Consider the following 16,567-nt stretch of genomic DNA (forward strand, 5'->3'; position numbering starts at 1 on the left):
GTGCATTCACTCCTTAATAATGTTCTCAGGGCTCTGTGTACGTGCAGGCAGGTTTTAAAGATAATGTACATGTCATTGTACGTCTAGTAAACAGCTCAATTTTTGTTTCATCTGACCACAGAACTTTCCTCCAGAAGGTCTTTTCTTTGTCCATGTGGTGTCAGATGAAACAAAAATTGAGCTGTTTGGCCACAATACCCAGCAATATGTTTGGAGGAGAAAAGGTGAGGCCTTTAATCCCTGGAACACCATGCCTACCGTCAAGCATGGTGGTGGAAGCATTATGCCCTGGGCCTGTTTTGATGCCAATGGAACTGGTGCTTTACAGAGAGTAAATGGGACAATGAAAAAGGAGGATTACCTCCAAATTCTTCAGGACAACCTAAAATCATCAGCCCGGAGGTTGGGTCTTGGGCGCAGTTGGGTGTTCCAACAGGACAATGACCCCAAACACACGTCAAAAGTGGTAAAAGAATGGCTAAATCAGGCTAGAATTAAGGTTTTAGAATGGCCTTCCCAAAGTCCTGACTTAAACGTGTGGACAATGCTGAAGAAACAAGTCCATGTCAGAAAATCAACAAATTTAGCTGAACTGCACCAATTTTGTCAAGAAGAGTGGTCAAAAATTCAACCAGAAGCTTGTGGATGGCTACCAAAAGCGCCTTAATGCAGTGAAACTTGCCAAGGGACATGTAACCAAATATTAACATTGCTGTATGTATACTTTTGACCCAGCAGATTTGCTCACATTTTCAGTAGACCCATAATAAATTCATAGAAAGTACCAAACTTCTTGAAAGTTTTTTGTGACCAACAAGTACCACAAAAGAATAAGAGTTGTAGAAATTATTGGAAACTCAAGACAGCCATGACATTATGTCCTTCACAAGTGTATGTAAACTTTTGACCACGACTGTATATCAAAATAAACATAATATGTAATGCCACCAAGTCAGCCGTTGCTGCTTTTTTCAGACTTCTGATTGGGCAAAATGTGCATGACAGCAGGTGTATGCGTTTGTGTGTAGACATAGACACTTTTGAAACTACACTTGTGTGCATGGAGATTGTCTTAACCCCAAATATGGGTTTTTGAAACGTTCCCTGTGTGGACATGGCCTAAATGTGTCCATGATTAATGCCATCATTTTTTGTGAATAATCACATTAATTAACTGGTTAATTTTGACCGGCCTTAAAAACACATTTGGTTACGTACTGAAAAGGAGCCATGACGACAAGTACCCTGCTAAACAAAGAACACCAAGCAGGACATTGCCTGAGGTGATTGTTTGCCCAGGCTGCATCTAAAATAACCCCCACACTGCAAAAAGTCAGTGTTTAAAAACAAGAAAATAAAATACAAAAATGAGGGGTATTTTATTTGAACTAAGCAAAATTATCTGGCAATAGAACAAGAAAATTCTGCTTGTCAAGACTTTCCAAAACAAGTGAATTTAGCTAACCTCAAAGAACCCAAAATTACCTTAAAATAAGTACCGTATTTTTCGGACCATAAGTCACTTTTTTTTTTCATAGTTTGGCCGGAGGTGCGACTTATACTCAGGAGCGACTTATGTGTGAAATTATTAGCACATTAACGTAAAATATCAAATAATATTATTTAGCTCATTCACGTAAGAGACTAGACCAGGGGTCGGCAACCCAAAATGTTGAAAGAGCCATATTGGACCAAAAATACAAAAACAAATCTGTCTGGAGCCTCAAAAAATTAAAAGCCATATTACATACAGATTGTGTGTCATGAGATATAAATTGAATTATGAGGACTTAAAGTAAACTAAATGACCTCAAATATACCTACAAATGAGGCATAATGATGCAATATGTACATAAAGCTAGCCTAAATAGCATGTTAGCATCGATTAGCTTGCAGTCATGCAGTGACCAAATATGTCTGATTAGCACTCCACACAAGTCAATAACATCAACAAAACTCACCTTTGTGCATTCACGCACGTTAAAAGTTTGGTGGACAAAATGAGACAGAAAAAGAAGTGGCATAAAACACGTCCTAGAAAGTCGGAGAAAGTTATACATGTAAACAAACTACGGTGGGTTCAAGGACCGCCAAAATTAGTAGGACAAAACGGTGCTCGCCAAATACTTGAATCAGTGAAACATGTTTAATATAAACAGTGTGCTTTATAACAATTAGGAAGGTTTGTGTCATGTTTTCCCCTCATCTTTTTTCCATTTTTCATACATTTTTGAAAAAGCTCCAGAGAGCCACTAGGGCGGCGATAAAGAGCCGCATGCGCCTCCAGAGCCGCGGGTTGCCGACCCCCGGACTAGTTGTATAAGATTGATTGATTGATTGATTGATTGAGACTTTTATTAGTAGGTTGCACAGTAAAGTACATATTCCGTACAATTGACCACTAAATGGTAACACCCGAATAAGTTTTTCAACTTGTTTAAGTCGGGGTCCACTTAAATTGATTCATGATACGGATATATACTATCATATATACTATCATCATAATACAGTCATCACATAAGATAATCACATTGAATTATTTACATTATTTACAATCAGGGGTGTGGAGGGGGGGGGGATATGGACATCAAGTAGTGGACATATAGAGAGAGAGAGAGAGAGAGAGAAAGAGAGAGAGAGAGAGAGAGAGAGAGAGAGAGAGAGAGAGAGAGAGAGAGAGAGAGAGAGAGAGAGAGAGAGAGAGATCAGAAGGCATAAGAAAAAGAAAAAGTATCTGCATTTGATTGTTTACATTTGATTATTAGCAATCCGGGGAGGGTGTTAGTTTAGGGTTGTAGCTGCCTGGAGGTGAACTTTTATTGCGGTTTTGAAGGAGGATAGAGATGCCCTTTCTTTTATACCTGTTGGGAGCGCATTCCACATTGATGTGGCATAGAAAGAGAATGAGTTAAGACCTTTGTTAGTTCGGAATCTGGGTTTAACGTGGTTAGTGGAGCACCCCCTGGTGTTGTGGTTATGGCGGTCATTTACGTTAAGGAAGTAGTTTGACATGTACTTCGGTATCAGGGAGGTGTAGCGGATTTTATAGACTAGGCTCAGTGCAAGTTGTTTAACTCTGTCCTCCACCTTGAGCCAGCCCACTTTAGAGAAGTGGGTAGGAGTGAGGTGGGATCTGGGGATTTAGCGATTAGGAGTGACAGATTGTTTGGTAAACGTATAGCATGTTCTATATGTTATAGTTATTTGAATGACTCTTACCATAATATGTTACGTTAACATACCAGGCACGTTCTCAGTTGGTTATTTATGCGTCATATAACATACACTTATTCAGCCTGTTGTTCACTATTCTTTATTTATTTTAAATTGCCTTTCAAATGTCTATTCTCGGTGTTGGGTTTTATCAAATACATTTCCCCAAAAAATGCGAGTTATACTCCAGTGCGACTTATATATGTTTTCTTCCTTCTTTATTATGCCTTTTCGGCCAGTGCGACTTATACTCCGGAGCGACTTATACTCCGAAAAATACGGTATATTCTCACTAATAACAAGTGCACTTTTCTTGGTAGGAAAAATTAATGTGAGACCTTTTTGCTCAATATGTTGAAAAATATTCTTAAATTAAGTAAATGCTAGTGCCATTATCTTGACATAATGATATGCGCTCGGCATCATGATTTTTTTTTCATGCTTGAAGTAAGAAATTATTACTTTAAAAAAGTATTTTTATACTTGTGAGTAGAGATGTCCGATAATATCGGCCGATAAATGCTTTAAAAATGTAATATCGACAATTATTGGTATCGTTTTTTTTATTATCGGTATCGTTTTTTTTGTTGGTTTTTTTTGTTTGTTTTTTATTAAATCAACATAAAAAACACAAGATACACTTACAATTAGTGCACCAAGCCAAAAAACCTCCCTCCCCCATTTACACTCATTCACACTCATTCACACAAAAGGGTTGTTTCTTTCTGTTATTAATATTCTGGTTCCTACATTATATATCAATATATATCAATACAGTCTGCAAGGGATACAGTCCGTAAGCAAACATGATTGTGCGTGCTGCTGGTCCACAAATAGTACTAACCTTTGACAGTTAATTTTACTCATTTTCATTCATTACTAGTTTCTATGTAACTGTTTTTATATTGTTTCACTTTCTTTTTTGTCCAAGAAAATGTTTTTAATTTATTTATCTTATTTTATTTAATTACTTCTTTTTAAAAGGACCCTATTTTCACCATACCTGGTTGTCCAAATTAGGCATAATAATGTGTTAATTCCAAGACTGTATATATCGGTATCGGTTGATATCGGTATCGGTAATTAAGAGTTGGACAATATCGGAATATCGGCAAAAAAGCCATTATCGGACATTCCCACTTGTGAGTGTTAATGATACAGCTTTGCAACAGTTGATATTCTAGTTTCAAGCATGTTTTACTCAATATAGTGTCATACAATCTCAGCAACAAGCTGTAATATCTTACTAAGATCATTTAGGACCAAAACCCTTAAAACAAGTAAAACACTAACTTAAAATCTGCTTAGTGAGAAGAATGATCTTATCAGACAGAAAATAAGGAAATATCACCCTCATTTGAGATACTCAATCTTACTTACTTTTCAGTTTTTGCAGTGCAGGAAGAGACAGTGCAGGCCCGGCCCTAACCAATCTGGCGCCCTAGGCAAGATTTTAGGTGGCGCCCCCCCCACATCGGCAGTGAAGTGTATATACTCACAAGAAACCGAATAACTTTGTCTTTTACCTTTTTTTTTACTTAAAGAAAGCAAATTAACAATCAGAATAGTTAACAAGATTAAAAAAAATATGGATAAATAAATGAATACAAAAAATAAAAAATGAATATATGAAATACAATATTTTTTACATACATAAACACAAAATAAAACATGTCAACAAGTTGCGTAAAATAAATTAAAAATACAATATAAATAAGGCACTGCACAAAACAAGATATCAAACCAGTATGACTTTAACAACTATATTACAAAAAAACGGGATCCTACAGAGTTCTCTATTTGTGCTTTTTAATATTGCATTAACTAGAATGACTTACAAATGACTGTACACCAGGGAGTACTGTAATTACCTAACGTTACATTATTATTTCCCATAACAATTTAGCCCCCTCCACAATATTAACCCGACGTTAAAACAGAACTAGCTATTTATTGATTAGCAATTGCCGAATCATGTAACTTTAGCTTAATGCTAAAAAGCCAGGTTACTATCACATTCTGTAACAGACAAATAATTTCATGTAGGCTAACGTTACCTACCTGCTACCTCTGTCTTTTTCTCGTTTCTCCTCCTCTTCTTTTCTCTTTTTTCTTCCCTGGGCACCTGACAGTTTTGGCCTGACATCTTGTGTTGATTTTTTTATGTGGTGACGTCCAAAAAAAAGTCATGATACGGGAAGGGGAGGGGGGGGCATAATGTTGTAACAAATAATATTTATATTAAATAGGTTTTACTTTGCATTTTAATTAACGTGGGATTATTTTATGTATTTAGAAATAATAGTACCAACTTTTTTTTTTTTCTTTTTTTTTTTTTTCCTCCAACATTTGTGGCACTGGCGTGGCACCCCCTGATGGACGGCGCCCTTAGCATTTGCCTATACGGCCTATGCCACGGGCCGGCCCTGAGACAGTGTCATGATAGATGTGTGAAAGTTCCCGCATCAACACGTGCACGCGCCTCAAACACACACTTTTAATCACGCTTTGTGTGTTTTGCATGTAGTCTCCGATGAAGATGAAGTCTGCGGGCGTGGTGGATGGAGGCTTGTTCACCGAGAGTTATTGCAACATCTGCAATGCCCAGCTCATTTCTGAGTCTCAGCGCACGGCACACTATGAGGTGAGTTTTCTTGTCATCGCTGGCTGTTCTTCTTCTTCTTTTTTTTTTCGTGGCCAGGCTCATTTGCAAGCCGAGAGAATAAAACAAAAGGAACGCACGGACAGAACTGGAAAAATGTTGCTTTGGCAGGCAAATTCCTGAGCCGCAACATTTTGTATCGAGCTTATTTGTCCGGACAAACAGTTCTCATCCATTATCCATAGACTTAATGCAGCATGGTAATGGTTGGCAATGGCGCACAAACAAGCATAGACACTATTTGTTTTAATGGGCTCTACCTCTCAGCAGACTCCCTAAGAGTAATCCAATGAATGGCCATTAAATAATCATCCCTGTGCTATGTTTAACCGGGATGTGGTGCACATACCCACACACACATGCATGCGTCGGGGTCTTTCTTGATTACAAGGCACAATTGGGATTAACAAGGAAACTAATCAGAACAAGCACTTATCTACAAGAGAGCGAGACCAGGACAACGGCGGCGTGCGTTCACATGCATGAGTGTGTAGCGACTACACTAATTGGATGAGCCAAAACGCACAACCTTGGGATGTGCCGACAAATAGACAAACCGACGGCAGTCTATCCATGTCATCCCACGTGGAAAAGTTTACCGCAGAGGTCAGGAGTTTGTGTTGGACTTTTGAGGCCTTTAAGATCAAAAAGAAGTTTGGTTGTACAAACCCCGTTTCCATATGAGTTGGGAAATTGTGTTAGATGTAAATATAAACGGAATACAATGATTTGCAAATCCTTTTCAACCCATATTCAATTGAATGCACTACAAAGACAAGATATTTGATGTTCAAACTCATAAACGTTTTTGGTTTTTTTTGCAAATAATAATTAACTTAGAATTTCATGGCTGCAACACGTGCCAAAGTAGTTGGGAAAGGGCACGTTCACCACTGTGTTACATGGCCTTTCCTTTTAACAACACTCAGTAAACGTTTGGGAACTGAGGAGACACATTTTTTTAAGCTTCTCAGGTGGAATTCTTTCCCATTCTTGCTTGATGTACAGCTTAAGTTGTTCAACAGTCCGGGGGTCTCCGTTGTGGTATTTTAGGCTTCATAATGCGCCACACATTTTCAATGGGAGACAGGTCTGGACTACAGGCAGGCCAGTCTAGTACCCGCACTCTTTTACTATGAAGCCACGTTGATGTGACACGTGGCTTGGCATTGTCTTGATGAAATAAGCAGGGGCGTCCATGGTAACGTTGCTTGGATGGCAACATATGTTGCTCCAAAACCTGTATGTACCTTTCAGCATTAATGGCGCCTTCACATATGTGTAAATTACCCATGTCTTGGGCACTAATACACCCCCATACCATCACAGAAGCTGGCTTTTCAACGGTTTTCGCCTTGCATAGGAGAGTTTTAACTTGCACTTACAGATGTAGCGACCAACTGTAGTTACTGACAGTGGGTTTCTGAAGTGTTCCTGAGCCCATGTGGTGATATCCTTTACACACTGATGTCGCTTGTTGACGCAGTACAGCCTGAGGGATCGAAGGTCACGTGGCTTAGCTGCTTACGTGCAGTGATTTCTCCAATTCCTCTGAACCCTTTGATGATATTACGGACCGTAGATGGTGAAATCCCTAAATTCCTTGCAATAGCTGGTTGAGAAAGGTTTTTCTTAAACTGTTCAATAATTTGCTCACGCATTTTTGACAAAGTGGTGACCCTCGCCCCGTCCTTGTTTGTGAATGACTGAGCATGTCATGGAATCTACTTTTATACCCAATCATGGCACCCACCTGTTCCCAATTAGCCTGTCCACCTGTGGGATGTTCCAAATAAGTGTTTGATGAGCATTCCTCAACTTTATCAGTATTTATTGCCACCTTTCCCAACTTCTTTGTCACGTGTTGCTGGCATCAAATTCTAAAGTTAATGATTATTTGCAAAAAAAAAAAAGTTTATCAGTTTGAACATAAAATATGTTGTCTTTGTAGCATATTCAATTGAAAATGGGTTGAAAATGATTTGCAAATCATTGTATTCCGTTTATATTTACATCTAACACAATTTCCCAACTCATATGGAAACAGGGTTTGTAGTTGCACGACTTGATGAAATGATGTGGACCTAGGGTTGTCCCGATACCAAAATTTTGGTACTGATACCGATACCAAAAAGTATTTTGATACTTTTCTACCATGGCTGTACACTATATTGCCAAAAGTATTTGGCCACCTGCCTTGACTCACATATGAACTTGAAGTGCCATCCCATTCCTAACCCATAGGGTTCAATAGTTAAAGTTAAAGTTAAGTTAAAGTACCAATGATAGTCACACACACACTACGTGTGGTGAAATTTGTCCTCTGCATTTGACCCATCCCCTTGTTCACCCCCTGGGAGGTGAGGGGAGCAGTGAGCAGCAGTAGTGGCCACGCGCGGGAATCATTTTTGGTGATTTAACCCCCAATTCCAACCCTTGATGCAAAGTGCATAGCAGGTAGGTAATGTGTCCCATTTTTATAGTCTTTGGTATGACTCGGCCGGGGTTTGAACTCACAACTTACCGATCTCAGGGCGGACACTCTAAGCACTAGGCCACTGAGTAGGATTTTGATATATGATGTCGGGCCACTTTTTGCAGCTATTACAGCTTCAACTCTTCTGGGAAGGCTGTCCACAAGGTTGCAGAGTGTGTTTATAGGAATTTTCGACCATTCTTCCAAAAGCGCATTGCTGACGTTGGTCGAGAAGGCCTGGCTCTCAGTCTCCGTTCTAATTCATCCCAAAAGTGTTCTATCGGGTTCAGGTCAGGACTCTGTGCAGGCCAGTCAAGTTCATCCACACCAGACTCTGTCATCCATGTCTTTATGCACCTTGCTTTGTGCACTGGCGCACAGTCACTGAGCTCCTGCGTGCGGCCCATTCTTTCACAAATGTTTGTAGAAACAGTCTCCATGCCTAAGTGCTGGATTTTATACACCTGTGGCCGGGCCAAGTGATTAGGACACCGGATTCTGATCATTTAGATAGTTGGCCAAATACTTTTGGCAATATAGTGAATTTTCCTGAGTTAATAAACATAATAAACATAATAAACATTTGTTAAACAAAGATAAAAGATTTTGTGACGATAAAATATATCGATGTAATCATTGTAGTGTCGACTAGATACGCTCTCGTACTTGGTATCATTACAGTGGATGTCAGGTGTAGATCCCCCCCATGGCATTTGTTTACATTGATGAGCGCTTGCTTGTTCGCGGTGATTGGAGAGGACGCTGGCGCTGTTTGTTCGCCGCTTCTCCACCCGCGATTTATAGTTTTTCTCCGCCGCTCCCAGTCTGTGGAACGCTCTCCCTGACCACCTGAGGGCACCACAGACTGTGGATGCTTTTAAAAAAGGCGTAAAAACCCTTCTTTTTAAAAAAGCCTTTTTTTTTTAGATATATGTATACAAGTTCTAGCTATTTGGCTGTTCTAGTTTTTATTTGTATTTATTTTTTATTATCTTTCTTTTTTTTTTTTTTTAATACACTCTAGCACTTTGAGGTTGTTTACTCAATGTAAAGTGCTTTTTACAAATAAAATATTTTTACAAATAAAATCTATTATTGTATCCTTCTATGGTGTGCAATGAAGCATGGTTAAGTATTCCACTTGTAAGATACGTACTTTATTTGTCGCCATGGAGGCGAGGATTAGTGATTTAGAAATAGCTAAAACACTGTGGATGGACGTTAGCCGCTAGCGACCTAGCCATGTTTTAAAGTACATCTTGCTGAGCGGCGTTTCAGCGTTATAGCGCCAACATTTATCGTTAATTTTTAAGCCAAAATGCGTCCGTCGCCCCTTTTTCTGTCGACACACTGTCTGCTTGTAAGCACTCCGTGTGTGTGCGTCGTCGAACATGCTCAACTGCTCAATGTCACAATGTGACGACGGAGCGCCGCAATAATGTTGGACTTTTGAGGCCATTAAGATCAAAAAGAAGCTTGGTTGTAGTTGCACGACTTGATGAAATGTCTTCCCATGGCTTGGGATGCGTACCTTTGTAAAGTGAATTATATTTATTTAGCACTTTTTCTCTAGTGTGGTTGGCACTGGGAGAAAGGTGGTTTAAGTGTCTTGCCCAAGGACACAACGGCAGTGACTAGGATAGCGGAAACTAAGAATCCTCAAGTTCTACCATCGGAGCCACACGTCCCTCATCTGAATAGATACGGTACTCACTCCCGGTAACTGGAAATAGTTCAACAAAGTTCATCCTTGAGTAGGGTCAACATTTGTGCCAGATGTGAAAACATTTCCCTTAAGGTGTTGGCGAGTTCTGCAGTCATGGAAACTGGACAGATGTGACCTTCAGTTTTGGAGTGCCAGAATCAAATCATGTCGCTTATTCTATTAGAAAGATGTTCTCAATGACAAGAGCAGCAACTGCTTCTTGGCTTTCACATAGCTGGCCTCGGTTTTCATGTGTTTGAGGTCCGTACCGTGTCGTAAAACCTCAATGAACCACAGCTCCCCCGTGCCGGGCCGGACGGACGGATAGATAGATAGATGGAACTTTATTGTCATAGGGATTTAAAAAATATAGACATTTTCAGTACATATCTATCAGAACAATTGCAGGGAGAAAAGAATGTGAACACTCACTATGTTTCCATGCTCTAAATGAGTCTGATTTCACACCTAATTGTGAAGTCCAAGTGTCCAGGTAGTCTCTCTATTGCGACTATTGGTCATACGCCTCCCGTCCACAACCTTTTAGAGCAGGTGTGTCTAGTTAAAAGGGCCACTTTTAACTAGAGATGTCCGATAATGTCTTTTTTTGCCGATATCCGATATTCCGATATTGTCCAACTCTTAATTACCAATTACGATATCAACCGATACCGATAAATACAGTCGTGGAATTAACACATTATTATGCCTAATATTGTTGTGATGGCCCGCTGGATGCATTAAACAATGTAACAAGGTTTTTCCAAAATAAATCAACTCAAGTTATGGAAAAAAATGCCAACATGGCACTGCCATATTTATTATTGAAGTCACAAAGTGCATTTTTTTTTTTAACATGCCTCAAAACAGCAGCTTGGAATTTGGGACATGCTCTCCCTGAGAGAGCATGAGGAGGTTGAGGAAGGGTGTATATTGTAGCGTCCCGGAAGAGTTAGTGCTGCAAGGGGTTCTGGGTATTTGTGTTGTGTTTATGTTGTGTTACGGTGCGGATGTTCTGCCGAAATGTGTTTGTCATTCTTGTTTGGTGTGGGTTCACAGTGTGGCGCATATTTGTAACAGTGTTAAAGTTCTTTATACGGCCACCTTCAGTGTGACCTGTATGGCTGTTGACCAAGTAGGCATTGCATTCACTTGTGTGTGTGAAAAGCCGTAGATATTATGTGACTGGGCCGGCACGCAAAGGCAGTGCCTTTAAGGTTTATTGGCGCTCTGTGCTTCTCCCTACGTCCGTGTACCACTCCATACAGCGGTGTTTTAAAAAGTCATAAATTGTACTGTTTGAAACCGATACCGATAATTTACGATATTACATTTTAAATCATTTATCGGCCAATAATATCGGCAGTCCGATATTATCGGACATCTCTAATTGTACTGTAAAAAACTGGTAGCTCAGTCGCCACAAATTTACAGTTATATTTGCAGGTTTTTTGTTTAATTTATTTACAGCAAATACAATTAAAAAATACATGGAATTGAATTAAATGGAATGGGAAAACTGTACCACTGTTTTTTTTACGTAAAAATTAATGCACATTTTTTTTAATATTGTAAAATCTACGGTTGTTGGGTCTTATAGTGTAATATTACTCTACAATGAAAGTGGATTTTACTGTAAAAAAATGTTACAGTCAAATTTTTACTGAACAGTTTGTTGGATTACTTGCTTTGAAATCATAAATCAAGCAGATATTTAGGTGTTTATCTTTATTTGAACAATAACATTGTTTTGAAATGTATGATAATATAATATTTTGTTGTATTATTAGAGGTGATTAAAGTGTAAATATATGTAATTGTACGCAGTACATTTATTTTTGTATTACATTTATTAGGAAAAGATAAGGTACTTTATTTGCACATATTATTTCCACGCTTTCACTTTGCGCCCAAGACCCAACCTCCGGGCTGATGATTTTAGGTTGTCCTAAAGAATTTGGAGGTAATCCTCCTTTTTCATTGTCCTATTTAAAGCACCAGTTCTATTGGCAGCAAAACAGGCCCAGAGCATAATACTACCACCACAATGGTATGGTGTTCCTGGGATCAAAGGCCTCATCTTTTCCCCTCCAAACATGTTGCTGGGTATTGTGGCCAAACAGCTCAATTTTTGTTTCATCTGACATCACATTGACAAAGATAAGACCTTCTGGAGGAAAGTTCTGTGGTCAGATGAAACAAAAATTGAGCTGTTTGGCCACAATACCCAGCAAAAGGTGAGGCCTTTAATCTCAGAAACACCACGCCTACCGCCAAGCATGGTGGTGGTAGTATTATGCTCTGGGCCTGTTTTGCTGCCAATGAAACTGGTGCTTTAAATGGGACAATGAAAAAGGAGGATTACCTCTAAATTCTTCAGGACAACCTAAAATCATCAGGTTGGGTCTTGGGCGCAGTTGGGTGCTCCAACAGGACAATGACCCCAAACACAAGTCAAAAGTGGTAAAGGAATGGCTAAATCAAGCTAGAATCAAGGTTTTAGAATGGCCTTCCCAAAGTCCTGATTTAAACATGTGGACAATGCTGAAGAAACAAGTCCTTGTCAGAAAACCAACAAATTTAGCTGAACTGCACCAATTTTGAGAAGTGGTCAAAAATTCAAGCAGAAGCTTTTGGATGGCTACCAAAAGTGCCTTATTGTAGTGAAACTTGCCAAAGGACATGTAACCAAAAATTAACATTGCTGTATGTATACTTTTGACCCAGCAGATTTGGTCACATTTTCAGTAGACTCTTAATAAATTCATAAAAGAACCAAACTTCATGAATGTTTTTTGTGACCAAAAAAAAAAGTGCTCCAATCACTCTATCACAAAAAAATAGGAGTTGTAGAAATGATTGGAAACTCAAGACAGCCATGACATTATGTTTTTTACAAGTGTATGTAAACTTTTGATCACGACTGTATGTCATCACAGCCCTTTGAGACACTTGTGATTTAGGGCTATATAAATAAACATTGATTGATTGATTGATTGATCACACTTGGATCTGTGGATCCTTACAACTTGTTTCACGTGACGTCCGCTGTAATGTCGACACAGATTACAAATACCACGTCTGTAATGGCAATGCTGATGTTAAATAGCAGACAGTGTCAAGAAATTGTCTTGTTACGCTGCGCTACGAACATGACGCTACTACCAAGAATGTATGGGGGCAGATGCAGGTCCGAAGCAAAGACGGACGGAGATCATGGGAAACAAAACTTTTGAATGTCTCAAAGTTTTTTCAAAAGGCTCTGTGGTTTAATGGAAGGAGTTTTGAATCCGAAGGAAAAGACAGTTCGTGCCCCGATTGATACGCTTCCAGATAACGTTTGCTATTGCCAGTTGTGTGGAATACAGAGGTTTTGTTAATCAGTTTGGAGTGCATGCTTTATTATACCTGCTTCATTCTCTTTAAAAGCCTACTGAAATGAAATTTTCTTATTTAAACGGGGATAGCAGGTCCATTCTATGTGTCATACTTGATCATTTCGCGATATTGCCATATTTTTTGCTGAAAGGATTTAGTAGAGAACATCGACGATAAAGTTCCCAACTTTTGGTCGCTGATAAAAAAGCCTTGCCTGTACCGGAAGTAGCGTGACGTCACAGGTTGTGGAGCGCCTCACATCTGCACATTGTTTACAATCATGGCCACCAGCAGCGAGAGCGATTCGGACCGAGAAAGTGACGATTACCCCATTAATTTGAGCGAGGATGAAAGATTTGTGGATGAGGAAAGTGAGAGTGAAGGATTAAAGGGCAGTGGAAGCGATTCAGATAGGGAAGATGCTGTGAGAGGCGGGTGGGACCTGATATTCAGCTGGGAATGACTAAAACAGTAAATAAACACAGGACATATATATACTCTATTAGCCACAACACAACCAGGCTTATATTTAATATGCCACAAATTAATCCCACATAACAAACACCTCCCCCCTCCCGTCCATATAAACCGCCAATACAACTCAAACACCCGCACATCACACTCAATCCCACAGCCCAAAGTACCATTCACCTCCGTAAAGTTCATATTTCCCCAAAGTTACGTACGTGACATGCATATAGCGGCACGCACGTACGGGCAAGCGATCAAATGTTTGGAAGCCAAAGCTGCGTACTCAAGGTAGCGCGTCTGCTATCCAACTCAAAGTCCTCCTGGTTGTGTTGCTGCAGCCGGCCGCTATTACACCGCTTCCCACCTACAGCTTTCTTCTTTGCTGTCTTCATTGTTCATTAAACAAATTGCAAAAGATTCACCAACACAGATGTCCAGAATACTGTGGAATTTTGCGATGAAAACAGACGACTTAATAGCTGGCCACAATGGTGTCCCAATATGTCCGCTACAATCCGTGACGTCACGCGCAAACGTCATCATACCGAGACGTTTTCGGCAGAATATTTCGCGGGAAATTTAAAATTGCACTTTACTAATCTAACCCGGCCGTATTGGCATGTGTTGCAATGTTAAGATTTCATCATTGATGTATAAACTATCAGACTGCGTGGTTGGTAGTAGTGGCTTTCAGTAGGCCTTTAATCTCATTCGGATTTTGTTCCGGAATCTGAATTAGGCCAACATTTTACATTTCCTTAGCTACCTTCCCAAATAAATCTATTTCTTCTTTTCTACCTTAGATACCGTTAAAAATATTCTGCTCTTTTAATTTGTGAAGCAAATAAACAGTGTCCTCTTTATTCCAATTGTTGCAAAGTTTTTATTAAATGGTATTTGCTTCCGGGTTACAACCCGCGCGTTAAGACAGATCTCCCTTGTGAGATCTGGTTTTCAATCGCATCATCCAGGTGGGATCAAAGTGTTTCCGTGGATTGTAGGAGGCTTATTTAGAGCCGAACTATTCGAGAAATCGGACAAATTTAGTGCATGGAGACGTACTCGCTGATCGAGTCGCCGCATGGAGCGGGCGCCACATTAAAAAAAAATTTGTGAAAATGGCAAACATGGTGGGAAAAGGTGTAGAAAAAAAGCATCTCCCAAACTAAACTTAGTTAGAGATCAGGAAAAAACCTCTAGCAAAGCACATTTACATGTCATGACATACAACTTGAGACTTGCAATGAAGGGACAGGGGCCGGGCATCTGGCATGAAGCTGCCAGCCACTAGGGGCGCCATTATTCCTTACTGTAGACTAGTGTTGTAAGGTATACCGGTATTAGTACAGTACCGCGATACTAATGAATCCTATTCGGTACTATATCGCCTCTAAAAAGTACCCCCGTCGTCATATCGTGTCATTGCTGGTTTATGAGCAGACGAGCATGTTCGGCAGCGCACAATCACAGAGTACTTACAAGCAGACACAGTGTGTAGACAGAAAAGGGAGAACGGACGCATTTTGGTTTAAAAACTAAGGATAAAGGTGAAGTTATAACACTGAAACGCCCTCAGGAAGAGGTGCTTTAAGACATGGCTAGCTAGCTTGCGGCTAAAGTCCATCCGCAGTCTGCAGTGTTGTAACTACTTCTAAATCACTAATCCTGGTCTCCATGGCGACAAATAAAGTACGTTTTTACATGTATCATCCCTGAAGGACGAGGAATAGCTAAACATGCTTCACTACACACCGTAGCTCACCAAGGTCACAATGTAAACAAACGCCATGGGTGGATATACACCTGACATCCACTGTAATGATACCAAGTACAATAGCATATCTAGTCAATACTACTATGATTACATCAATATTTTTTAGCATCACAAAATTTCGTTTTTTTCAAATGTATATTATGTTTATAAATTCCGGAAATATGTCCCTGGACACATGAGGACTTTGAATAATCCTGTAACGACTTGGTGTCGGATTGATACCCAAATTTGTGGTATCATCCAAAACTAATGTAAAGCATCCAAACAACAGAAAAATAAATGATTATTACATTTTAACAGAAGTGTAGATAGAACATGTTATAACAGAAAATAACCAGATGTTAACAGTAAATGAACAAGTAGATTAATAATTCAATTTTCTACCACTTGTCCTTAATAATTTTGACAAAATAATAGAATGATAAATGACACAATATGTTCCTGCATATGTCAGCAGCTAAATTAGGAGCCTTTGTTTACTACTACCTACTACTAAAAGACAAGTTGTCTTGTATGTTCACTATTTTATTTAAGGACTTAACTGCAATAAGAAACACATGTTTAATGTACTGTCTGATTTTTTTATTAAAATAAAGCCAATAATGCAATTTTTTGTGGTCCCCTTTATTTAGAAAAGTATCGAAAAGTACCTAAAAGTATCGAAATGCATTTTAGTACCGGTACCAGTACCAACATATTGGTATCGGGACAACACTAATTATTTGTGTTGCCAGCTACTTAGACAATATTGGCTGTGCGTTGAGTCGTGTTCAGTGCATATTAAATACATAAAGCTATGAAAGCTGACTATGTTTTCTTTCGATGGTAGTGTTCCATGGGAAGATACGGTATACGGTCTTAAAAGCACTTACTGGAATGGGAAGGGTG

At 39.4% G+C, this 16,567-nt stretch overlaps 1 protein-coding gene across 1 annotated transcript in view; it reads left to right on the forward strand.

The window, feature by feature from the left end:
- The window catches only part of zgc:171482 (zinc finger protein), a 239,473-nt gene that overhangs the window by 81,960 nt on the left and 140,946 nt on the right, over positions 1-16,567 (forward strand). The window contains exon 2 of the mRNA XM_062058188.1: positions 5,741-5,857. Coding sequence (XP_061914172.1) covers positions 5,741-5,857 — 117 coding nt within the window. The remainder of the gene's footprint in view (positions 1-5,740; positions 5,858-16,567) is intronic.

The sequence above is a fragment of the Entelurus aequoreus genome, linkage group LG09 (assembly GCF_033978785.1).
Source record: "Entelurus aequoreus isolate RoL-2023_Sb linkage group LG09, RoL_Eaeq_v1.1, whole genome shotgun sequence".
NCBI classification, from domain to species: Eukaryota; Metazoa; Chordata; class Actinopteri; order Syngnathiformes; family Syngnathidae; genus Entelurus; species Entelurus aequoreus.